General features: G+C 45.4%; 2 protein-coding genes across 4 annotated transcripts; both read right to left on the minus strand.

Annotated features, from left to right (window-relative positions):
- Window positions 1-14,728: 14,728 nt before the first annotated feature.
- LOC112555895 (tetraketide alpha-pyrone reductase 1-like) lies at window positions 14,729-20,597 on the minus strand. 3 transcript variants are annotated; one of them, XR_003097558.1, is made up of 10 exons: window positions 20,215-20,597; window positions 18,861-19,065; window positions 18,376-18,557; window positions 17,926-18,054; window positions 17,434-17,519; window positions 16,417-16,537; window positions 16,042-16,122; window positions 15,576-15,697; window positions 14,878-15,098; window positions 14,729-14,787 (listed from the first exon to the last, which is right to left on the minus strand). XR_003097558.1 is itself a non-coding variant. In XM_025224466.1 (9 exons), exons 1-9 carry the CDS (start codon window positions 19,260-19,262, stop codon window positions 14,940-14,942), a joined length of 1,089 nt encoding a protein of 362 aa, XP_025080251.1. In that variant the 5' UTR covers window positions 19,263-19,372; the 3' UTR covers window positions 14,739-14,939. The 3 variants fall into 3 exon arrangements, 2 of the variants coding, with proteins under 2 accessions (XP_025080251.1, XP_025080250.1); XM_025224466.1 differs by lacking the exon at window positions 20,215-20,597 and adding an exon at window positions 19,259-19,372 and having other exon boundaries at window positions 14,739-15,098; XM_025224465.1 differs by having other exon boundaries at window positions 14,740-15,098.
- A 3,967-nt stretch (window positions 20,598-24,564) lies between these two features.
- Window positions 24,565-25,692, minus strand: LOC112555576 (C-C chemokine receptor type 1-like). Its single transcript, XM_025224010.1, has one exon. It carries the CDS (start codon window positions 25,690-25,692, stop codon window positions 24,565-24,567), a length of 1,128 nt encoding a protein of 375 aa, XP_025079795.1.
- Between the last annotated feature and the right edge of the window lie 410 nt (window positions 25,693-26,102).

The raw sequence follows: 26,102 nt of genomic DNA on the forward strand, positions 1-26,102 counted from the left end.
CTACAGAAAAAATCTGAAAGTGCAAGGAGGCCTTCAAGTGAGTCCGCCCACGTGTGTCGTGCCTAGGAGAAGTAAGATGCGGAGGTCTACTCGCTGATGAACAGGTGTACAATATGTCTAAGGCCCTCATCCACTGCCTCGGCTACAGTCGGCGGCTGACCGTGACGTCAACGACAGGTGAGACAAGGTACATGCAGGATCAGATGCAGGTCTGGAAGCCAGAATCTGTGAAGGAAAGCCTGTTGCTGGAGATGTAGTCCCCCCCCCCAACCTACCACCTGACTTCTCTACAGGTGCGCCTCAGGTACGCATTCTCACCTGTCCCAGTACAGTACTCGTGTCAGCGGCGTCGTGTTAACTCCAAGGACTGGATTTGAAGTAATCCGTTGGTTAGTAACCTCACTAATTGCACCCAAGTACGGAGCAGACGAGGAAAGCTGTCGTCATGGTGACGAGATCGATTTCGCTGACTAACGTTTTCGCTGGCGACGAACGCAAGCGCCGCGTCAATACCCACCTTTGTGCGGGGCGCAGATCGCCAAAGCCTCGTTTTACCTGCGATACTCCAATAGGGGGACACCGCCTCTACCCCGGGCCTCTCTACACAGGCGCCGCACCTACCCTCCCTGTCACCGCCGTGAAGTAGAGCAGAAAATCGACCCGCGGTCTCGTCTTGGTCACCCGGGGCGATAGAAAGGTGGGTGGGGAGGAGGACGGAGTCGCAGGAGAGGGGCACAGAACTATTCCATTTACCCCCTTCCTTCCTGTCTTGTAGCCCCCAACAACCATCTCATTATTTGTTGAGGTCTGTCTTAGCAAGTATAGCCACAGATAGCCATTGTCTTCACTCAGGACCTGCGCCAGGGTCAGTTAACGTTGACAGAAGAATTGCATCATCAGCACTGGAACCTCCTGAGTTCACACAGCACTGAGAATTTACTTAGTAATCTAGTAACCTAGTAACCTAGTTCGACAATTTATTGGCAGCTAGAGGGATAACAGAGTGCTGGGGTACGGACTGAGAGGCTCACCGGTTCGATACCCGTGTAGCGCAACTCACTTGACCAGTCGACCCAGCAGGCGACAATGGGCACCTGTCTCCTCACAGGGTTGGGCAGGGAGGGAGAGGACACGAGCACCGCCTTCTCGTAAAAACTGGCTTCCTAACGAAAAGGTCATGGACGACCTTTACTTGAGACCTTTACTGACACATTTAAACTTTTACAAACTTCCCTTGACACGTGTCAACAACGTTTTGTCACGTGCACGCCGACAGTCGCATCAGGTCTCATCTTCACGGTCCGGTCACTGAGTACGACGAGAATGTCCTGCCTTGTGCTGCCGCCCATGTTCTTGCTGACCCCTGTCCAGCTGATCGTCACACTTTCTCCCTGTCCGTGCGTAAAGGTCAGGGAGGTAAAGGTCAGGGAGTGGGGTCGTACAATGGTGACGTTGTCAAGCTTGACAGAGATGGAGCGGACATCCGCGTGGTGAGAATGGATGTATGGCTGCCAACTCCTCGCCACTTCTCTACATACAGGGTGTCACGGTCACGTGACGTATCGCTGCTATTTGGTGCCAACGTTGTCAGCTGCATCATTACGGGGTGGGACCGCCGCACGTGCTGCACGAGCCAATGTGAAGGATTGCGTGTCAAAGATTTTTTTTAAAGGAAACTAGAGAAGGGAGGCAGTGGCGGTCTGGCCAGCTCTCCATTCCACATCCACACTCAGCAGCCGTCCAAACGAGTTCTGAGCGGAAGGGGGAGGGGGAGAAGTGTGTGGGGGAGTGAGTTGTTTCTTCCCAGCATGCAATTTCAAACTGTCGAACTGTTCGAGACTGGTGATCTTTCTCAAACAATTGTAATTCGATACGAGAACAAAGTTTGTAAAGCTATCTCAGTCATTGTCGTGTGGAGTAAGTACAGGGTTGGTTGACCAGAGAAACGTGACAGCTGCCAAGGCTGAGTAGAGACACAGCGGAACCGACAGCTGGCGCTGCGAGACTGGTCTAAGGTCATCCATGAATGAACAGTAAAAATGTCTTTGTTTCACGTGCATTGTCATATTTTCTGTCTTCCACGTGTACGTGTCATTCCACCAAGACGATGATTCCAGGGCGATGACGTCAGTCCCGCGCCATAACGGTCTCCAACCACGACACTCGAGTCTGTAAAGACAGGAACTTATGTTACTGGACTAATGGCAGACGATATTTTCCAGCTACTAAAACGAGGCAGATGTATATAAAGCTTCCGGTTTAATCATATTTATTGTTCAGGCTCGCAGAGACTAACAGCGGAGAACTCGTGAGGCTCAGGGTCGGTCTCGGCGGACAGACAGACAGACAGACAGACATGAATTGCAAAATGCGAGGTAATTGCGACTGGCGACCTTGCACCACTACCGCTCAACTACCCAGAAAACAGCCAGCACTCTGCAAGCTTGATAACGCTTTTACACGCACTCACAAACAAAAGAGAATGAGAGAAAGAAAGACAGAAAAAGAGAAAGAAATAAAGGCGATAGAAAGAGCGGAGTTGGTTGTGGGACATAAACTGTGTGATATTTACGGATATCGAGGTTGGAGTTGAAGGACGAGCCAATAGGAAGTGACTGGGAAACTGAAGAGTTCACTTTAGGATGGCATTTCCTGTCCTGGTGGTCGGATAATTGTCAGCCAGCTGCAGTCCGGATAATTGTCAGCCAGCTGCAGGTCGGATAATTGTCAGCCAGCTGCAGGTAGGATAATTGTCAGCCAGCTGCATGTCGGATAATTGTCAGCCAGCTGCAGGTCGGATAATTGTCAGCCAGCTGCAGTCCGGATAATTGTCAGCCAGCTGCAGGCCGACTGCACAACTTGACGACCGGTACAACCGTGACTGCGTCCTTGACAACCATGGCTCGTCACTGGACTCGGGACGGAGTTGATAAGCACGAACTTGTATCAGTGGACTGCTTGTAGAAAATATTTTCCAGTCAACTACTAAAACGAGGCTGGTGTATACGAAGCTTCCGGTTGAGTCACGTTCATTGTTTAGGCTTGCCGAGACTAACAGCGAAGAACTTTGTAAGAGGCTAGGTGTTGGTCTCGGCAGTCAGTCCACTTCTACACGTCCGTGGATACAGGGCTCATGCAAAGAACCGTAACTCCGTAAGCGTAACCACCACCGCCGCCACCACCACCACCACCACCGCCACCGACGTGCTTGTGACACCACTGAAAGTCTTGTTTCCAGCTTTTTTCTCTAACATTCCCCTTCCCCATATTTACAAGTCGCATGTCTGACAGCGTCCACCCGACTACCCTCCAACACATTTCTCCCTCCGTCTGCAGTTGTGTGAGTGTGCAATGCCGTGTGCAATGAGGCGTGCACTGCACGTGACAAGGGCGCCCTACTTCTCACGTGCTCTCTCATGCAGCCGTTCCGTGGTCCATTCCCTGGAGAATAATTGTCGCCCCTTGAAGAGCACTTTCCCCCTCTTTAACCCGGTATGCATCGCCGACCAGATATCAACGAAGCTGCACATTTCCGCAGCTGACAAGGTGTTGTCACAACAAGTCTGCAAGTAATCCTTCCAGACAGGGCTAGTTAGTGTGGGGGGGTTGTTGTTGTGTGTTGTTGTGTATTGTTGTGTATTATATGTGGATTGTGTTGTGTTTTTTATTATTGTCGTCAGTACAATATGACTGTGTAGTTCTTACATGTGCTGTTCGTGTGTCACGGTGTGTCAAGGTGTATGTGTGTTACTGTCTTACAGCTGAGTTTCTTCTCCTTCATGCTTTCATTTTTTTTTGTTCTCTCTTTCTTCCTGCCGTCGTTTCTTCGTCAACATCCTTATTGACAATCGGTCTGTCTCTGGGGTGGTACCCCGAATACGCGACAGAACAGCGATTTTTCCGTACCGTGTTAGTGACTACATCAGTCACTCACAGCTCAAGAATACTCGTTAACCCCTTGTATTCACCCGTGGTAGTAAGTCTTTAACTTCTTATTGTAAACATCGCATAACGCGTCAAGGGGTTGTCTGATACGGACTACTCCCCTGCATAGCTGCTAGTCGCTGGCTAGTCACTGGTTAGTCGCTGGCTAGTCACTGGTTAGTCGCTGGCTAGTCACTGTTAGTGGCTGGTTAGTCACTGGTTAGACATTGGTTAGACACTGGTTAGTCTCTGGTTACTTGCTGTTAGTCACTTGAAGGACTCCAAAGCAACATGACAATAATTTCTCTATCAGCGGAGTGTGAGACCCTAGTAGACATTTAATTGCAGTCATTAACTCTTCATCAGCAAGAGACCTTTACAAAAGGAAGGAAGTTGGGGTCCTCTCGCCAGTCCACGTGATCCTGCCCCTGGTTTGTCGGCAGCAAAAGGTAGGGGCTGTGTACAGGGTCTACCGCGCCTGCAGTGTGACGATGATGTGGTTTATGAATCAGTGATTTGTGAACAGTGCAATGAATGGCCATCATACGTTCGCCAACTCTCGGCAGTCTCGCAGTTTACGGCCCTATAAACGTGGCCACGCAGTTGCGAGCAAACAGTTCAACCACGTGAAGGGCCGTTACACAGAAGCCATAAACACCGGAGACTTGTGGTGTGATCGCTACGTCATCACCGGCAAGGAACCCGTACCCCGGGTACGTTTACTCTCTGTTTGCTTGGAGTAAGGAAACTTCGTTATTCTCTACTCCTTCCCCAATATATCTATATATGAAACACAATATATATAGATATAAATATATACACACAATATATACACACACATCATTTCTGATATTCCGATTTCTCTTTTGGTCTTGTTATATTTCCGGAGAGAAAGAGTTAATGAAATCAGTCTGCTACTCACTGTACATCGTTAGAGTGATAAGTTCTTTGTAAGACAAAGGAATCGTTATTTGAACATAAGATGTCTGGCCTTTCTTAGTATACATCCCTCTGTGTGTTTACATGTTTACTAGTGGCGCGTGCAGCTGACGAACAAAGAATCCACCAAAAATTACAGAACGGACCCGAAGTTCCTCCCTTTCTCTGACCTCTTCCCACAAAAGGGAACTGAGGAAAAAGTTTGTAAAAGTTCACTTCCGCTGAACATTCGTCGTCACAGGAACGTGAGGCACTGGTTGTGGCTGTCAGCCCTCGGAACAATAGTAAACAACAACAATCGGACTTTCTCAGTGAACTGCCGAGAATACTGTGTCGAATGATTTCCTCCATTGACTGTTTCCAGTTCAACAACAACAACAACAACAACAACAACAACAACAACAACAACAACAACAACAACAACAACAACAACATAGCGTGTACGATGTGATTAGTTCTGGCAGCGATTACGAGAGTCAGTCTGGCCAATCGCTCCCTCGCTTGACTGATTCACACCTGAGCACACACCGCCCCACACTCTCGCCAGATGCTTGTTACGATCACAGGAAACCAGTCATGCGTGTCCTTAGTCATTACTAGACATGGAAATACAGGCTTGTGCGTGTGTTTTCTATTTTTAATATATCTGTGTGCCCGCGGTTGAAATCTAATTAACTCCACACCGTTTTTCCGCGCAGAAATTTCTCTCAGAAGCGTTTTGGTCACTGGGGGAGGGAGCGGGTGTGAGGGTAGAATGGAGAAAGAGTTAGGAGACCCTAGGTCACGTGACGGCGTCGCTATAAACTTTGTGCCCAGGTTTGTGACTATGAGCTGTCACTCTGTCAAAACAGGGAAGGGAAGTGCTCACTTGTTTGACTGTTTCACTACACTGACGCCATTCATGACAGCTGCACTGTAAATGGAGGAGGAGATCGAACGAGGACAATAAAGTAACGGCTGCAAGAGTCGGCGGGAGGAGCGAAGCCCGTCAGCTCAGGTAGTTATAAAATAGTTTGTAAATTCCCAGAAATGAGTGTTAATGATAATAAACACAAAAACACAGTGAAAATATGTTGAAAGAATCTAGCAACAAGCAGGTTAAAGCACCGACAGGTTCACTAGTCACACGCTCGTGGCGCCATCACACCATCAATGACAAGCTGACGGCAGCAGACATTTTTTACGGAGGAGCAGAGGTCACGTGACTATGACCATTTACAGACACCCATTGAGGGAAGAAAGGCAAAAATCAGTGTAGTTACCTGAAAGCGGATAAATCTTCATCAAAAGATGTTGGTTCAGAAAATAATGTGATGGTAATAATAGCATCACGATAACAGTGTAAGTCTAGCATCATGAAGAAAAGGACGATAAATAATGTCACGAGGTGACGGTGTGACAGTCCCATGAATGACATAATGACACAAGTCGTACAATGACAGTCAGATGGTTGGCCGTTCGGATCTCGAGACTCAAGTGGATTGACAGTTGATGACGAGCAATCAACAAGTGAGGAAGCTGTGACCAGAGAGGATTCTGGTAACGATTGTGTGAGTTGGGGAGTCGGGTGGCGGGTGGCGGGTGGCGGGAGAGCAGGACATGGACATACAGTTCTGCTGACATCGAGCAAACAAACACCATGGAGACCACAGGGGCGATAAGTCGAACGACCACGCTTCTCTAAATCGATGATGAGGACGAGTGTTTGAACTGACAACAGCTTCCTGAACTCACTGTTTCTCTCTCTCTCTCCATCTTTCTCTCCTGTCCGCCTTCTGAGCACGGGACACCTGTACGACCACGCGTCACTGAGTGTAGGATGACGTGTCATAAAATTGTCGATAAGCCCAAATGTTTTTTCTATAAACAAAAGGAATACAACTTATAAAAAATGCTACTGTTGATTTTGAACGTTAGGAAGTTCAGACATTTTGAAATGGGAAACACAAGTAAAAAAACCTTTGTGAGAGTTTGTGACGATTGGTGACTGCTGTGATAGGGCAAAGAGGCAAACAACGAGAGACTCATCCAGTAAATGAAAGTCCGTCCATCAGTCCTCCCACACCTCTGCCCATCCATACATGGGTTGTCAAGCGAGTGGCAGACGGCAAGCAGTCAAGGAAAACCAATCCCGGGTACACTCCCACAGTTCGTCTGAGGTTTCCCTTTTGCTCTCTCCCACTGTCTGTCTGTCTGTCTGTCTGTGTGCCTGTTTATCTGTTTGTCTGCATGTCTGCCTGTCTATCTGTCTGTCTGTCTGCCTGTTTGTTTGTCTGTTTGTCTGTTTTTCTCTGACAAGATCAAGTGCGGCCTTATCCTCTGACCAGCTCTTTCATTCCAGCCTCCTTCACACAATCCTCTGTTGTTTAATGCCATTGATTACTGCACTGTGTGGTGATTTCAATAATCTCCCGACGTCAGCAGCAAGATTGACATCTAACGACTGGCTGAGAGGGAGTCAGCTGTGTGGACAGCAAGAAAACAATTTCCTTTAATCTACACAATGCGCAAATGTGTGTGTGCGTATGTGTGTGTTTGAGTGCGTGTGTGTGTGAGTGTTTGAGTGCTTGAGACAATGAGAAAACAAGATGGAGAATGTATGTTATCGATCTTTACATTGTTTGTATTTCAACAATGTCTATTATTCACAGCCAAGCAGCGAAGCTAACATTCAATGACAAGTAAGATGGACACTCGAGTCCAGTCTCAGAGAAAATAATAATTCAATATCGTGTAGAAGTGCAGACACTGTACGCATGAGCTAGCGTGTGAATACCCATGGGTATGTATATGTTTACGTATGAAAAATGAGATACAAGAAGGAAGGAAGGAAAAACGAAAAAAAGACAACAGATACCTGAACAGGTGAGCGACACGCGGTCAGTGACGTGAGGGGAGACAGGAAACAGAGATAAAAGAAAAAGTGAGAGCGTGGAAGGAGACCAATAAATAAATAAAAGTCCTTTTCCTTTTCGTTTTTATCTAAATGTTACATCTGTCTTGACTAGTCCTCCGGCAATACTACATAAGAAAATGTTTGAAGGTGAGGGTTGCGTTCCTTGGCAGTTTGTCAGAAATTCTTGGAGGTTGGTGGGACGAGTCGGATGCTGCTTGTTAGAGTTTGACATTGTCGTAATCTTTCAGAAGATGGAAATATTCTGTGCGCATTCTAAGATTACAAAACAACACCGTCTCCATGGGAACAGAGGTTTAGTCTTTACAACATGACCAGGTCTGTCCCCGGGACCTCGATGTGACAGTGGACGTGGATGTCAAACATCTGTTTGCCTTACACTTGAATGGCTGACAGAAGTCAAGGACTGGAAGCTGGGGGAGAGTACTTGGCACTGAGTGATGTCGATACTTGAGACTGACTGTTTGAGGTCATGTGATCCTTGTCATCGGAGGCTGAGGATGTTGCGATGGACTCACACGACGACCGTGTGAAAGCTACTGTTGCCGTGAATCACTCGGGGACAATGAGATTGGAACCAGCACTCTTGGCTTCTTTGCTGTCATCGTCACATCCAACCTTTTCCAACTGTTGTCACATTGAACCTGTCTCCTGTCTGACGTGACAGCGACCTTTCCCACCTGTGACGAGTGTTTACAAAGACAATGCCTCACGAGCGCGGCTGGGTTCATTTTTCTGGCTGATTAGCAGAAATTCCCGGAATTGTCCCAAGCGCTCGACCAACTCTACTTGTAAATCAATGTTTGCTGTGATGACGAGCAAAACGTGTATTGTGCGACAGTCAGGAAAGTTTGCTGACAAAGACAACCCTCGGCTCACTCTCCACCCATGAATAGTAGGGACTAGACCGGGTGTAGAGTCTCACTGAGCTCTGGCCTCGCGCAGATAACTCTCATTGTCTTTTCCAGCTGAAGCGACTGCAACTGGTGTGAAAACTGATTTCCGTGGAAAAGTAAACAAAAAATAAAAAATAAATAATGATAAAATCTGGTGATGGCAGAGCGTGATGGTGTTAGAGTTGAGTTAGCTCCCCTTGCTGACACCCCAGGTCTGAGTTAGTTCCCCTTGCGGACACCCCAGGCCTGAGTTAGCTCCCCTTGCGAACACCCCAGGTCTGAGTTAGCTCCCCCTCTTGGTACCCATCGTCCCTAGAGCACGTGCACTGTTTGTTATTTGCGAAGCTCTCGAGGTTGGAGTAAAGGTCAGGCGGAGAGAACAGCACGCGGCGCTGCTTCCGGTTGTCTGTCAAGCGCTCACCACACACCCACCCGGGCTCGCTGCCAGAAACACCTGCCAGGCATCGACTGCACACCTGCAAGGTATTGACACAGCACCCGTGACCATCAGTCATGCGGGTGGAGGATTGTGTCACTAGGGTCGTATTCGTGATTAGCTGCCGAGGGCTAAACAGAGGATACCCACCCGAGTTCCTACCCCGTTCACTTCCCGACATAGCACGAAATAAAAGCAACTGGTTTCACGCTCCCTCTCTCTCTCTCACTCGCACACACGCGAGCGCAAACATAAAGGCAGAACATGAGAAAGGATGCAGAGTAATGAGAGAAAAGAAAGATATAAGACATAATTAAAAAGAAAAGAAGGAAGAAGCCAGCTACAGATAATGATAAGTACGTTAGGTGGTCCTCGCCGTCTGTGGCCATGAGATGTCTCTGTGGTGGCAAGAGAACTGTTCAGCTCTAGAACCCATGGCAAGAGAGTAAACAGTCTCTCAATGTTTCTGCAAACCTCACTGTAGGTGAGTCTGGTCAGTTTATACTGCTGTCCAATGGCTGTGTAAAGCCCGCACCTCCCTTTGAACGTGAGGAGTGGGTGTGTCCTACAGAAATGTCCTGAGTCCAACACCCAGGTGACCGAGACAGATGACTAGAAAATGTGAGGAAGACTCTAATCAGCCAATCGTAAGCTGCCAGCGCACCAGATGGATCTTGTGAGCTTCTTTCTCTATCCCCCACCTCTCTACTTCACTCCCCTTCTCTCTCGTTAATTCTTTCTCTCTCCCCATCTCTCATTACAGGCAAGGGCAGGTAATTGCGTTGCAGACGAGCCATCCATTTGCAGTACTTTGCCAAGCTTGCACACAAATACCTGTAAGGTGTGTGCTTCCTGCTGGAGTGTGACTGCTGCTCAGCCTAATAATCTGCGAGCCTTTCAAGCCATGGAAATAAAATGGTTTCCCGAGTTCGAATCTTTCGAGAGTGAGCAGCACTTAGCACGGTGCTTCAAGTGAACAACTCTCGTCTGACTTTTATTTTGTGCACAAAACGTGTAAAGAACAGGTAATGCCTTGAGTCAGTGATGATGGGTGAAGTCGGGTAGATGGTGTAGTCCGGGATGTTGGACACAGCTGGGAGTGGTTACTAAGTGATGACATGCGCGTAGTAACACTAGATTGTTACACCACGTGTACGTGTACTAACGCGATAGTTACATGACATATAAGTGTATTATGACTAGATAATTACACCACGTGTAATGTCGCTAACTGCACTATTTCCTGATGTGTAGGTGTATTAACTAGACTACTACCCAACGTGTGAAGGTGCTGACTAGACTACTAGACTACTGACTACATTAATACCCGATGTGTATGTAAGGATACTGACTAAATCATTATGTCTTCAGAATATTTGTATTATTATCCATTACTGCCAAAACCTTAACCCTTTTGTTTTCTTACTTTACTAAATTATTATTTATTCTATTTAGTCTACTAATTATTACTTATTCTATGTATTCTACCCAATACTACTCTTCTTACTCTACTAAATGTGAGAATTATCTATTTTGTTTACTCTACCCGTTGTTATCTACTCTATATCATAATTACCTATTAAATGTAGTCTGTAAATGCTTGCTTAATGTCCTTTACAATAATAATTATTACTACCTAATAAATATTATGATTACCTACCCAATTTATTTTACCCATTACTGCCTACTCTACTAAATATTATTAGTCCTATTTACTCTCACTAGTATTACCTACTCTATTTCTGTACCCAATTAAGTTATCGCTTTCATGAGAATAACTGATAGCATTACAGCTATTGTAGTTTATTGACATTGGCAGCTTTATTTATTTATTTATTTTGGGTTTACTTATTTATTTCTTCCGGTGCGCAAATGTCCAGTGCGCACATGACTGCCCAGAAATAGTCCGGTTGGTGTTCTTGACTTTGCAGTAGATATTAGTCGGTTCGATGCTCACGACGGGCACCTGTTGGAAAACAGCCAAAAGGTGAGTGGGCTACTTTCACCTTACCTTTATTTTTTAACTCGTTAATTAGCGATTGAACAACTGATCGTTCGATGTTGAGCGAAGTTTTCCTTGTCATCACCTGACAGGCTGAGGCCAGGGACGTGATACTGAGAGTCGGGTGGAGTTAGTGTCACACCTCAAACACTATTGTTGGGATCCAATGAAGGCCGCTGGCAGGTTTCTGGTCCACTGACCGCCATCGACTGCTTGCCGGGGACCCTCTGATTGCCGGGTAGGCTCGTCACAATGCGCTGCACGCACCCGTGCCGTTGCAATGGTGTGAGGCTTGCAGCCACCCGACAAGGTAAACACCCAACAGGTAAACATCATGGCGATATTCTGTTGGCCTTCAGATTAGGCCGGGGATCAAAGGCTGTTACGTGGCGGTACACGAGATGCTGCGCACACGTCACTCAGAGGCACGTGACAGGATTAACGTGGGGAGACGTAACGTAGGTGTGACGTAGTGTAGAGTTATCACGTGGTGACTTCATGATGGCGGGCTGCGCAGTTTTTTGTGTAATCAACACCTGCCGGCCTACTGACAGGTCTACAGCTTATTCCAAAGCGTCCTGGGAGGTTTCCATAGCAACAGTCGGGTGGTATCGTCCTTTCTTTGCCGTCAACCGTGTCACAGACGTGTGTGTGTGTGTGTGTTTGTTTGTTTTAAAGGGTGTCTAACACCGTTAAGAATGATTCAACCCTCCCCCTTGGCCACCCGACACAGCTCAGGAAAACTCAAGGCAAAGATCGACTTGACGCGTCACCTTGCGATGCAGGTCAATATTAAGGTCAGTATTTGAATGGCAAAGGTCAACATACCAGTACTGAATGGCAAAGGTCAACATACCAGTACTCAATGGCAAAGGTCACCATACCAGTCCTGTGGGACACAGGTCACCATTCCAGGCTCGGGGGCTAAGCTAACGGTGCTATGTGGCCGGTATAGCCGGCATCAAAGTCACTTTGAACAGTCTCGAGTCACTGGTTAGAAGCCTTCAAGTGGTTCTTTCCACACGTTTTGAAGGGGAGTGAACACTGCTCACGACCTGAAGTACTCGGACACGATTGCCACACAGAAGTGGAAGAAAAATAGTCCTGACGGAATCCATCGTGCCGTTGCCAGCACTGTCAAATGCCAAGGGTCACAGTCAATGGCATTTATTGTCGAGCACTTGCGAGGGTACATCAAGTCCACGTTGTCACCCTTCACATTCATTCCTGTGTGTGATTCCCCTTTAGCTCTGCTCCCCACCCCTTTCCCCAGTGACGTGCTCTCGTCGTCTTCATCCTGTGATTCCGTTACTAGCAAACATCTGCAACTCCTTTCCCGTCTCTCGGTCTTGGCGCTGTGAAGACGTTTATTTTCAGTCCGCCCCCTGTGAATTCTGCTCCGAGAATACCCGAGGAAAAGGTCGAATACCACGGATTTACAGAGATGTCGAGCGCCCAGTGTCATCGAAAACAATAATAATAAAAAAACGCCGATACAATCCAAGTCTTCCGTCACGATACAGGCGGGTCCACGGTGTTGCCGCCACATCAACACTCCTCTGCTATTGGTCCATCCTAAGAGAGACAGAGAGAGAGACAGAGAGAGCCAGACAGGGTACACAAACACACGTGACAAACAAGAAAGCAAGCGTCCAGGTGCACCGACTGTTTGCATGAAGTAGTCTGGTTCAGCCCACACATGGGCGACATGACACAGCAAGATCCTCGTCATGGGCGTTGGGACGATGACAGGACAGATAAAACATGTAACGGTTGGGACCTGCTCATTATCACACAAAACTTATGATTAGCTAAACAGATCTCAGCTAATCTTTGGTATCGGAATAAATTTTACCTGTCTTCTGATTACCTAGAGACTCCGTTGTGATTATCTCTAGTCTGCTCATGTCTAATTATCTGATGTCTGCTTGTCGTTGTCATGGCAACTCTCAACTCGCTGACCTACCAAACTGCTTAGTGCACACACTTTAAATGCCTCGGAATGATTTTGTGTTTATTTGTTGTCTTGTGTTTATTTGTAGTGTTTCGTGGAAAGCACAGCGAGGTCTCCAAACAAGTGGATAAAGCGCTCTACATTTCTTATTGTTATCATTATTATTGGTCCTAACGAAACTTTTTTCATATTCTTAGACAAATTTTAGATAAATTATCGACTAGAAACCTGAAAGGTTAAGTAAGCTTTGCACAAAGAACCTCAAGTTCCTGGGAACATCACAATGTACATCAGATAGGTGCGCGTTGGGGAGCCCGGTGAAGAGAGAGGCCCTGGGTTCAGATTTCGTCTGGCCATCGAGGGTTTTCTCCGGGTACTCCAGTTGTGGCTTCTTGTCTTGAGTGTGAAATCTTAATGAAGCACCTTCCTACTAAATTAACCAATCAGCGGTGCGCGTTAACCACAGGACGTCACGCTTCCCGAAGTGAGTGCTGACCTAAAGACCTTCTGACCTTTTAACCTGGTCTGAGAGAGGAAGAAGAGATAACTGTCGCGATTTGAGGTTTCAGAGATGCAGAATATCTGCGGCTGTGTGAGTCTTACTTGGTTTTTTTTTTTCACGGTTTTCTGTGGCCTGACAAGAGAAACCACATTCTCGTGACTTCTCGTTGGCCGTGACACAGAGCGAGATTTCGTCATACAAGTCACATTAAGGGAAGGAAAAGGGTGCAATAGCATTAAAAAAGGAGATATTTGCGACAGGGGGTGGGTGGGGAAGAGAATAGCCTCCGGTGAACCCACTTGGCAAATGACATCACTTTACCCGGCCTGGAGGCTCAATAACCAGAGAGACGAAATTAATCGAATCTAAACAAAGCCGCCCGGGTGGATAAAGGGCAATGTTGACGCAATAAGTCTGTTCTGCTGTGTGCATGTCACACCCTCACACAAAGGCCAGGGGGAAATGATTCTGACTGAGACTGTAAACCGTTAAAATGCTATCATTTATACCGCGGATAGCACGCTAATCGAACACACTAATATCTGTGACATAATACATTTATATCCATGACAAATACATTAACAATGTGCTGATGTCACGGTTTGATTGCACAATACGATGACCTCGTACATTCCTGTCCTCTGACAAACTTTCTTCTGATACCTTTCTTTTGTCATCTTCTGTGGTGGTCTGATGGCGCAGCGGTTAGCGTGTGTCACTAATTCAGTGAGGGTTGGCTGCTCTGGGTTCAGATCTCGTCTCGGGCACTCTGTTTTTTTTTCTCTGCATATGGCATCTTTTTACAGGATTTATTGTGATGTAACTTTAGTTGCTGGCTTGGCGTAAAACACCAATGTTTCCCTCCCTCCCATTTTCTTCTGCTGCTCTTCTCTGGATTGTCCAAGTAGAGGGACAAGTGACCGTCCATTCCACTCACCCCACTCACCGCTCAGTCATTAACCTGCAGGTATCTACCCCGACCAACTCTTCATACACAGGTGGGTGTCGTCTCGGGAACACGAAGACCAAAATAAACTACAGTCGCACAAAGCGTCACCACCACCACCACTAACCAACCGATCAACGCAAACACAGTTATGTCGCCTTGTCTCGGCAAACAGGACAAATCAAACGCCAAAAACAGACAAATAAAAGGCTAAAGAAATAATGACATCTTTACTGTCATGTATATCTAACGCTCATCAAAACATCATATACATCTGACGTTCACCAAACTATGCCTATAGCTTCATTGCTATGCATATCTGATGTTCATCATACCATGCCTATAGCTTCACTGCCATGTACATCTGACGTTCATCAAGCTGTCTATAGCTTCACTGCCATGTACAGCTGACGTTCATCAAACTGTCTATAGCTTCACTGCCATGTACAGCTGACGTTCCTCCGGCCCGCCGGGTCCGCGGTAGCCGGGCGTGGTCTTGACAAAGCCGCCCTGTATCAGTGAGTGGGCCATCTCGATGATGGTGTCCCTCACATCACGTGGCTCCACTTTCAACACCTGGCGCATCTGAAGAAGGACGAGCACAAGACTGACACTGACACTGACACATGTGTCATCTATAACATGGTGGACATGACACAGTAAATGGCACGCATCTTCTGGGATAAAAGTAAAACTGAACATGGAGCTTGTCCCACGCTGACGTCACGAGAGATAACGCTTTGAGATGGCGCTTGCTCAAGTCACAAAAGTCACTCACACACTTACAACTGACTCAAGGCACTAACGTCACTTCCGCCCTCACAGCTGACAGAGCGCACTTACCTCACACACACTAACAGCTGACGCGTCATTAACGTCACTAACAGCTGATGGTTATCACGTCACCTTTATGTTCGATTCCCTAGTAAAGGATGCCAGGAAGCCCCAGGGGAAAACCCTTGAATGCACTTTTGTGTTTATGTATGTCTACGAGTGAGAATAAGCTGGTCTGTCGTTTGTGTTTATGTATATCTAAGGGAGACAACAAGCCTTATAGCCTACCTTTGAATTGTCGAAGGTGTGAACGACGCCAACCTGCGGTAACAACGACCTCAAAGACTTGTCGAACAGACTGGCCACGCGCAGAATCAGCTTCGGGGCCGTGCAAGTGGGCACGTTGTAACCTGACACGTCACCAATGCTATGTAACCTGACACGTCATAAATATTATGGAAATGTGACGTCGTCAATATTATGTAACATGTGACGTCGTAAGTATTGTGTAGTCTGACAAGTCCTCAATATTACGTCACCTGACACATAAATATTATGTAACATGTTATGTCGTCAGAAGGAGGGAAAGAAAGACTGTGGTGATAGGCAGTCCCAATGATAAATATAATTACAGAGAGAGAAATGATAAACATTAAATAATTGTCTGAAAATGGCAAGAATCACACAACTTAATGCCGATGCTATGCTAACAAAACTGTTTAGTGCTGACGCTCATGCTGACGGCCCCAGCTACCTTGAGGTCTGAAGACGGCGTCGAGGAGAAGCGCCATCTGGCTGAACCACAGGTTGACGTTGCTGCAGATGAAACGATTACCTGAAACACAATGTCATGTCACACAACAGTGTTAGCTCTAGTGTTAGTTATAGTGTTAGTTCTGTGCTACTGATGCCCATGACGTCTGACGCCGTGGTGTTAGCAGTGCCTGACCTTTGCCCCCCACACAATAACATGCAACACGAAAGTAGTAGTTGTGCTCAGAATATTACACACACACACACACACACACAAATAAACAATCTTAAAATGCTTCAGATGTCGACAAAAAAGAGATTTGTAAATATGCTAAGGGGGGGGGGGTACAGATCGACTGTTTCTATAGTAACCTACCGGCAGCTTCCGGTAACGTCATCGCTCGCACATGCGCAAGAGCCACGTCTCTGACGTCAACAATGTTGAAGTTGAGTGCGGGCAACATGGGCATCTGTCTCTCCAGCATTCGCTTAATCGGCTGGTAGACGATGCGATTTATTATAAATAAATATAATATTACAAACATATTGTTATTAGAAATACATTGGGATTGCAGATACTTGTGCGATATATGATATAGCAAAGTATTATTTGAAATAAATACATCGGGATTATAAATATTTACACAATATTACTAACATAAGATTACAATAATTAAATACATTGGGATTGCAGTTACTAATACGACATTATAAACAAAATATTATTTGAAATAAATACATGGGGATTATATACATTTTTACAAGATTACAAACGATTATTCGAAATAAAGCACAGTGTTGCCAATTGTGTGTCTTGGCGTGCCCGCGTTTTATGCAGGGAAGGAACCGAATTGTATAGCACTAACGTCTAACGATACACAGGCGGTTGATGGTGCAATGGCAACGTTAAGAATCGGATGTTGAAGGTTCGTATCTCGGCTGCGACATACATCTTTTTGAATGTGAAACCTGTTCGTAGGGATGATCGCCGGCGGTTTTCTCGGGTACTCGTTTCCTCCAGTGTGTGTATGTGAGAGAGAGAAAGAGAGAGAAGATGTGTCTGAATGATGATGAATGGATTTGTAAGACGCATTTGTTGCCCACTAATAAGTGTGTGCTCGTACAACCTCATGTAAGAGCCTTGAGTCCGCCTTTATTTGTGGTACAATGGGCCATATATAAACATTTATTAGTAGTTTTCTCCAGAGTATATTACACAGTTCATGTTACCCATTCACCCAAGCCCAAGGTCAGCCCAGGATCCCCCTCCAATAGCTAGCTATTCATAAGAGACAGAATATTAGTATGAACTATGTATAATAAGCATTACAAATTTATACCTAACTAAAGACACAAGCCCCTAGTCGCCGCCATGAAATAAAAGGGAGCTCACCACTATACTTGTACACGATGAACCGTGGAGTACCGGGCCTTGAACGAAGGCAGGATTGATCACAACCAGTTCAAATTTCTTTTGTTCTTCAGACCACAAAAAAAAAAAAAAAGAAAAAAAAAAGAAAAGAATAATAATAAATAAAGGAACTTACGATGTCTATGTCTGCCTCTGTCAGTCACGTCGGGGCTCGGAAATAGCATCGTTAACACTTGATAATTAAGACTGACAAGACATAAAATAATCAACATAGCTAAACTATATATTTTCTAAAATTTATGCACACGAAAGCAACTTATTGAGCTTTAAGCAGCTAGATATTTTATAAAGTTAATAAACATGATGAAAGGGCTGGGGATCAAATTAAAAGTCAGAATCATAAGGGTGACAGGTTATGCATCCGGGGTAAACTGAAAATGGAACATGTTCACTATGAGCTACTGTACGCATGGAGTGGCACTCTTATCTGGACCACAGAGGCACGGGACGTACCTGGGAGGTCTTTGACAAAGACCCAGGCTGCTTTCTCCGCTAAAGTCTTACTCTTGGAGTAGGCATCCACTTTGGTGACATCACTCCAGTTCTCTTCCGTCAGTGGAATCACGTTTGACTGCGGGCTGTCTTTAAGGGAAAAATGAAACAAAAAGCATATATTTCACCAGCTTCTTGCAGTACTTCGCCTCCCCCTTTCTCTGCTCTCTCTCTCTCTCTCCCGCACGTACGCACAGATCATAAATGTAAATTGTGTTCATTTAACGTGTATTTATTATATAGACAGGTGTTTATGTCCATTCAAGCTACATTTATGATGCGCATTTATCATGCCTCTGTTCTTAGACTAAACTGAAGTTCTCACTCCAAAAATATAAAGAACTTTTAAGCAAGAAGTATGCTATATCCTAAAACGCACTCATGCACGCGCACGCACACACAGAAACTGACAGTCCACAGCAGCCACCGAGCTAGTGAGCACCACTCGCTTCACGCTCCCCTCATTGGCGCATGCGCGAAGGACAGCGAGAGTTCCCTCTCTGGCCTGCCTGATCAGCTCGTCCTCGTTCACTGAGAGTTCCAGGGGAAAGGGGCTGGCCACGTGAACAACGTACGTCATGTCCTTCACGGCCCTGTGAACACGCCAGCTTGGGTAGTGAACTGAGGTTGACGCCTGTGTGTAGCGACTAAAGTTTGAGGTTAAACTAAAATATCTCAGTTAATCGCAATAATTATGACATGTAAGTCAACGGCAGGTTGGTTTTATTATTCTTTGTTTCTGTCCATAAAAACCCAATAAAATGAGGAGAAAACATTGATGCTTGTTGCGGTGTCTATCGTGGCATCAGTGCATGATAGACAAACGAAGTCTCAAAGAGCAAGTTCCACTACCAGAATATTTACCACGGTTCTTGACAAAGACACAACTAACTCACGGTTGCCATGACGATTCCACATCAAGATCGGCCTCCACGAGTTCCAGCGGATGTTTGGCCCCAGGACACAGGTTGTGCAGGTGTTTGATCTTGGCCTCGTTTTTGAGACTGCGCACCGTGCCGCGCACACTGTAGCCCTCTTCTTGTAGCAGCTTGATCACGTGACCCGCAATGTACCCAGATGCTCCCGTCACCAACACCCGCTCTGGACAGGAGGAGAGAACATATCGTCAACATATCAACGCCATCTTATCAGGACTGTCAGCAAGACTGATTGCCGACTGTCCTAGTTTATCATATACTTAATTACTGATTGATGATTGTCCTAGCTCGTCATGTCAACAAGTACTGATTGCTAATCATCACTGTTGATGTTGTTGCTGATGTCTTTCACTTGCCCATATTCCTGAGAGAGTATTGCTTAACCTTCTCTCCACACTGCTGGTGGATCTCTGACGTTGTCCACTATATCGCTCCACAATATGTCGTCCACTATACCTCTCCACAATACGTCATCCAATTCCACCTGTCGTTAAACCGTATTTCGTTAACGAGATCGATGTACACAGTGATCAACGAACACAGTCATCAATGAACACAGTCATCAGTGCACACACAAGTCTTGGCTCCACACCACAACACCAGTACGTGCAGTCGACATTTTCCTCCTGACGACATTTTACCACTTCTCTTGACGTCTGCTCTGACGTAACTGACTCTAAGATGTCACTGTTACGTCACAGTTCCGCTTCCCTGACAACCGCGCATGCTCAGCAGCTGCACTGGGAAAGCCGCTCCATAGTCTGTACAGGATCAATCAAGATGGATTAATCCTCGTCTTGCTGTGTATGACTAAAGCATACCACGCAACATTCCACAAAATATAAAACTGAATGTTTTCGTCGAAATCCGCGAGGCAGTCGCAGATGAAGTAATTATGATAAGTAGGTTAAAACATCGGTAGTCTGCCTCTACTTGTGAGACGGTGAGGTGAGACTGTGAGGAACTCACTACACAGCTTCCCTCCCAACCCACGCTGAGTAAGGGGAGAGAACAGCGCAAAGACTAAGATTTAAAAAAAAACTAAGTAGCCTCCCCTGACAAACTTGGTCTAGACCAGCAGTTCTCAACCTTTTACTTGTGACGCCCCCCTGACGAACAAAGGTACGTCCTCGCGCCCCCCCCCCACCCCCTTAGCCGGCAATGTAAGATAATTTCACTAATACCGGTATAAGAAACTTTTAAAAAATGACCACCATCGCCCCCCTTGTAAGCACGTCGCGCCCCACCGTTTGAGAACCGCGGGTCTAGACTAATGACCCCAACTGCCTGTTGTGGGCAGGTGAACGCTTACCTGTAGTGGCCATGATTGTTGTGAAGTGTGAAGCTCCTCCACAGTGTAAGTTCACGGTAAATGTACCTGTGTGACGAGGAATGAAGCTCACCGAGACGATCGCGTGCTGGTATGAAGGAGGAGGGGGAGGAGGATGTGGATGTCTGACCGATCAAATGCACTGGTGACGTACACTGCGCATGCCTTCGTTACATAAGCCTTTGCCCTTGAGTCTGCACCTTAGACCACTCGGCCACCCTGACAACTGGCGGACGGGGTCAGCAAGTCCTCCCTACTGCTACAATGAGACAAGTGAGTCAAGCGCTGATCGTAAGAACAAGAAAATGCTATAATTTCTGTCTGTAGGAACTCGTTTGACAGGAGCACACCCCTGCTATCTGACGCCGCGCTGTTTATCTACCTGACGCCGCGCTATTTGTGGTCCTCACCAGGCTTGCGACATCTCGAAACAAGATCGAGGCTCATGGCGCGGTAGTCACTGACCTGTGATGTTTTGTTTGAAGATCCGCTTCAATGCACGGGTAGCCTAGATTACAAGCTGACAGTACCCGACATTACTCAGCATTTGCAGACTCAGTGAGCTCACGCTGTGCAATCAGTTGCACCAACCGACAGACAAAAGATTCCAACATGTTACTGACATGCATTTTGATGATTTGAATACTCTGTAGGTGAAGTTATAAACACTTCTCATAACATACTTAATTTGTCTGTTGATCAGTGTGGAGCAGTTACATTTGAAGGTTTTTAAAAACTCTGACCAAGTAAAAATTATATACCTCTAATTGTTTGGTACTTCATGTGATTCAGTGTTGATAGTATGATGTAATATATGATTAAGACATTTAAGACAACTGAGAAAGTTGTAACATTATAAAGCATTGAAGGATTTACATGGCTGAAGCTAAATGAGTTAACGCACACTAAATTAATGGGAAATGATAGTTTTAAGAATATAGCCTGTTTAAAACCTGCATTTAATCAGAGAGATTTATTTTCACATGTGTTGACATTTTCTGGTTATCATCAGATCCATCACAGACGGCCTTGTGGCTAAATGCTTTATAAAGGACTGGTCCTGGCAATCAGCCTTGGGTGCAATCAAAGCATGAAGTAATTTGCTCAGATCATTTCAAACTTGGCACATTATAGTTGCTAAAGGAGTTTTTTCATGGCAGGGAATGTTAAGGGTAGCTGGATGCCATCAGCTGATTATATTCAAAGATCAAAGTAGGGTGGTTTTTTTTAGGTTCAGCAATATCGTGAACACTTTTGTAGGAGTAGGTGAATGATGTAAAGGTGTTTATGTCAGCATTAGTGTTATTTGAGTGAGTAGAGGACTGATACCATGGTGTTGATGTCAGTGTTAAGGTTATTTGTGTGAGTAAATGACTGATATCCTGATGTTAGATTTAGGGTTAGTTGTGAGTAAATGACTGATATCATGGTGTTGATGTCAGGGTCAGGGCTACTTGTCAAGAGTAGATGAATAATGGTGGTGTTGATATAAGACATCAGTGGATGCACAAAAGTGACATGACAAAGAGACAGTGAGACATTTGTCAGACTGGCCAAAGGAAACTTTACTAAGGCTGAAGATGGCATATTAGCTGATGGCATTCACACTATTTTGCACATGATTAGTTACACACACATAGCTCACAATAAACTCTTTGCTTCTGAGACCAGCTGCAAATGTGTATTTTCTAGTTGTACAGCCTTTGATTGTGGCATAAAGCGTTATATAAATCAACATTATATTTATTATTGAAACAGTCCTCGAGTTCATCCAATCAAACACAATTTACATCTACTTTAGACATTTCATTTTATTTTCCTTTTCCTCGCCTTTTGTCTAGTAGCTTGGAGACAAATATAAACACAAAGAAACAGGAAATGATGTAGACACCAATGACTCGACTCGTTTAGAAATGAAAGATACAATAATATCACATCTTATAAAAGGTTGCATTGATCTTCTGCAAATTCGCGGTATCATTGTAGTGTAAACTAGCCTTGTTGAAAACATACCTTGCACAATAATTATCTTAAACCGAGAGTTTAAACTGTTTTATTAGTGTGCAACTATGTGAGGTAATTAGTTACATAAGTCAACGCAATACCTGTTAGTTTATCTAGGTGACTAAGTAACTAAATGAAAGCAAAACTGGGCTTCTTGTTGTTTTCCTATTCGTTTTTCATAGCAATCACGATTCTTTGAGAAAGTGAATAAAACTATTTGTTAAAGCGTAGCTGAATGTCAGCAAGTCTATTTTTAAAATCAGTGTTATAATTGTAAATGCTAATTAAAATATGAATCGTGTAGTCTTGTTCAGTGTAACGATTGTAATACAAACTGTGTAGTCATAATCAGTGTTTTTATAGTAAAGCCATTTAGTGTTGATCAGTATAATAATTGTCCATGCTAATTAAAATACCAAACAAAATCGTATGTTTCTCTTGTCCGAATTCAATAATGACAGGGTAAGTGTGATGACGAGAAGGTAAATTAGTCATCACAGTCTCTAAGGAGGGTCATGGGCGCCGAGGTTGACGAATGTAAAGCTGGTTAGCGATCATAACACAGTGGCTAGAACACAACACAGTGGCTAGAACATAACAGCTGCTAAAAGATAACAAGGTGTGTTGACAACTGCTTTCCGCCACTCACCAAAAGTCATTTTGGAAAATCTCTTCTATTGCTGCATGCCACGCTCCCCATCCCTCCCAAACGACGAGCACAGGTCACGTGACTGAATCCATATGACACAGCTTTGTAGCCAGGTTTAAGCTAAATTATCTGTTCACAAAACATTACAAATGTTATTCTTACATGGATGATGATAGCCTTTTTAAAGGTTATAGGTTACAACATCACCTGAGGTATTTTCATCCGATTATAAGAAAATGTTCTGACAACTTTAAATATTGATGATTGTCCATAGTTTTACAGCGCTAGAAGCGACTGACAAATGTTTGGCTGGAGCGACATTCTTCTTCCCATGCAAGTTGCAAGTTGAACATTGTTATCCGTGTAGTAGAAGGATTTCCTGATTTCTTTAAAGACGCGAGACGATAACATGATTTTCATAACTCATAAAGACTAGAGAGACACAGGTCGAGGCAAGAGGATAGCTCTTGATGAGGATTGACATGACATAATGATGAGAGAGACCTCTTTGGACGTCTGCCCAAACACCTATCATTGTCTCACCTTGCAGGTAGTGTGGTGTGGTGTGGGGTGAGATGTAGCATAACCTATGACCTGCCATGCGACATTACTGTACTTGAGGACGACAACTGGAATTGATATCTGGTGGTTCTAGTTTGATAATAGCAAAGGAAGTCAGAGGAGCAGAGGGAACAAACACGAAAGGGAAGACATGAGTGGACAAAATAAGATTGAAAATAACCGAACCTTGGCTCGCTAAACCCCTGAGTGGGACTGCTGCTCCAACAAGTAAGGGCACAGAGACATGGATGTGGTGTCAGACACTGGGTCCTATATCACAGATAGGAATTGCTCAAATCTATTCTCTACTAGTTGTTAGCTTAGAAAATTAGTGTACTAGCTATTAGTGCAGAAAATGTAGTGTTTAACTGTAGCTGGAGCGTCCGAGGTGCAGGCTGCGTGGATTTTAGTCTTCATGGCCGGCGGAAGTGAATCTCTTCTGGTAGAAAGGTTGATCAGGACCTAGACAATGTCCTGTTATCAAGAGACCACAGAAAACCTTGGCTGGTGGACAAGATTACCATCAGCAGGATATGGCTGGCGAAACGGTCACGTGTAGACAGACAATCATGACGTCTGATGTCACGTGACACTGACTGTCGCTACAACAGCCGTCGGATCAAAGCTGCGAGTGTACGAGGAGCAGAGGAGTCCGGGTGGCTTGAGATGTCTAGTAGGAGAACGCTTAACAATGGATTATTGTCAATATTGTCAAGGGACGAGCCACAGACACGGTGAATTATGAGAGTAAGTTGAGAATCAATGCTAGTGGAATTGTAGCCAGGTGTCTATCTCGAATTACTGGCCTAGAGTTGTAGAGGACGTCGACTGGTGTTTTGGGCTTGTGGGCTTTCATCACATTACGGCTGTGAAGGTAGGTAGTGACAAGTCAAGTGACGTTAACGACAACGACTAGCAGCACGCGATCACAATGAGCGACATCAAGACAAGACAGGAGAGGATGCGGTCCTCCGCATGACCTTCTTACCATGACCTACTTACGACCGAAGCATACGGAAATCCTTCACACGGGCCTTAATTAATATGAATTTTCGTTGAGGTTCTATGGCATCTCTTCAACCACACAGCCACAAAGAGCATCTCATGTAACTTTTTGTTTAGAAATCTTCAAAAGCATCTCCACTTGCTGTCTTCTTGAAGTGCTTGCCTGTCGCTGCAACTGTTTCGCAGCTTCCAACAGTTCGCTCCATTTTGTAGCAACACAGAAGCTGCTTCGCCCTCGTTCGAAACCTCGTTCCCGTCCAGCAGTACAGGTAGAAGTTGACGGCGTTGTTGCAGCACCACACGAGCGTACACACACTCCAGATTAGAGTCACCATCTCAAACAAGCTTTTATCTGCGAAGACGCTGTCGATCAGGAGCATCTGTGTCACTGTAAACGCGCAATACGGGAAAGTGAGAAAGAAGAAGGTTAGGGAGGTAACAATCAAAGTCACTGTCATGGAAACCGCTTTCTTTTCGCGAACTTTAACCTGCTGCGTGCTGCCGACAGCCAGGCGATCGCGAGCTTCTCGTGTTGCCGTGACGACTCGTCTGATCAAGATGACATCATCGATGAGAAGGATGGCGAAAGGAAGACAGGATGATGTCAGAGTGTTGATCCAAAACCACACTTTGAAGACAGTGGTCGTCACCTCATCGTCGTAATTCTCATTGCACGACCTCGTCACGGTAACATTTTCAAATTTCATATTAATAATCGTAGAAAAGTAGAGAAAATGTGAGTTGATGGTCATGGAGAATACAAGCAGCAGGGCGATAGTACACGACAGCGAGTACTTACAACTAGAACTACTGACCTTATGAGGCCAAACTACAGCTACTGCCCGCTGTGTTACCATGACGACCAATGTCCACGTGGACATTGTACTACAGCTATAATAAGTCCAAGTACTTAGCTTACAAATCGCCTCGTGGACAACCCACACATCGAATCCGAACTGAAACCGAATCCACCTGAACATGATGTTGTCAAGGATGGCGATGAGATCGGAGACAGCCAGCACCCGGAGGTACACGGCCATGCTGGGGTGGGTGACGTTTCTATCATTAAGAACAAGAAAGACCATGATGTTACCAAACGTGCCAAAAATTATAATTAAGGGACTGCCGACTTTCCATATAAGCCTCCCTGTGTCTATACTGGGCAGGGACTGAGTGTCTCCCACACTGCTGTTGTTGACGACAGCGATGACGTATTCGATGTAGGTGCCGTTGAATGGCATGGTTGTTGTTTTCTATGATTTCCCTTGATTAGTAAATGGAGAAAACTCAAAAGATAGAAGTGTCTAGAAGACTTGAAGCAGTCGAGACCAAGTGAGGACTAAACGCTTGATGAATGAAGAGGCCACCTCCATTCACACCTGGCCAGTCCTCTGTCCTTGGACTGATTAACCATCCGAGTACACGTGAGGTCAGCACAGGTCAAAGAGGTCAGCTGGTACAAGTCATCAGCTGCTGTGATGGTCAGACTGGTTCTGACATGGCTAGGTGGCGCTGACAGCAGAGGGAACTTTCTAAAGGCCACCTCTGGAATTTAGCAGGTAGAGAGACATTTATAAGCCTCCAGTGAACCACTTGTCAAACATTTCTCAGAGACACTTGGGATGTAAAATAATTTTTTTTTATCGTGAAT

Source organism: Pomacea canaliculata, linkage group LG14 (genome assembly GCF_003073045.1).
Source record: "Pomacea canaliculata isolate SZHN2017 linkage group LG14, ASM307304v1, whole genome shotgun sequence".
Lineage (NCBI taxonomy): Eukaryota > Metazoa > Mollusca > Gastropoda > Architaenioglossa > Ampullariidae > Pomacea > Pomacea canaliculata.

What these genes read in the sequence shown, in the direction of transcription:
- LOC112555576 (XM_025224010.1), bottom strand. Translation starts at nt 25,692, where the DNA reads ATGCCATTCAACGGCACCTACATCGAATACGTCATCGCTGTCGTCAAC.
- LOC112555895 (XM_025224465.1), bottom strand. An exon ending in CGCCGTCTTCAGACCTCAAG is followed by an intron (nt 15,698 to 16,041) that starts GTAGCTGGGGCC and finishes GTGACGTGTCAG; the next exon opens with GTTACAACGTGCCCACTTGC. An exon ending in ACACCTTCGACAATTCAAAG is followed by an intron (nt 15,099 to 15,575) that starts GTAGGCTATAAG and finishes GTCCTTCTTCAG; the next exon opens with ATGCGCCAGGTGTTGAAAGT.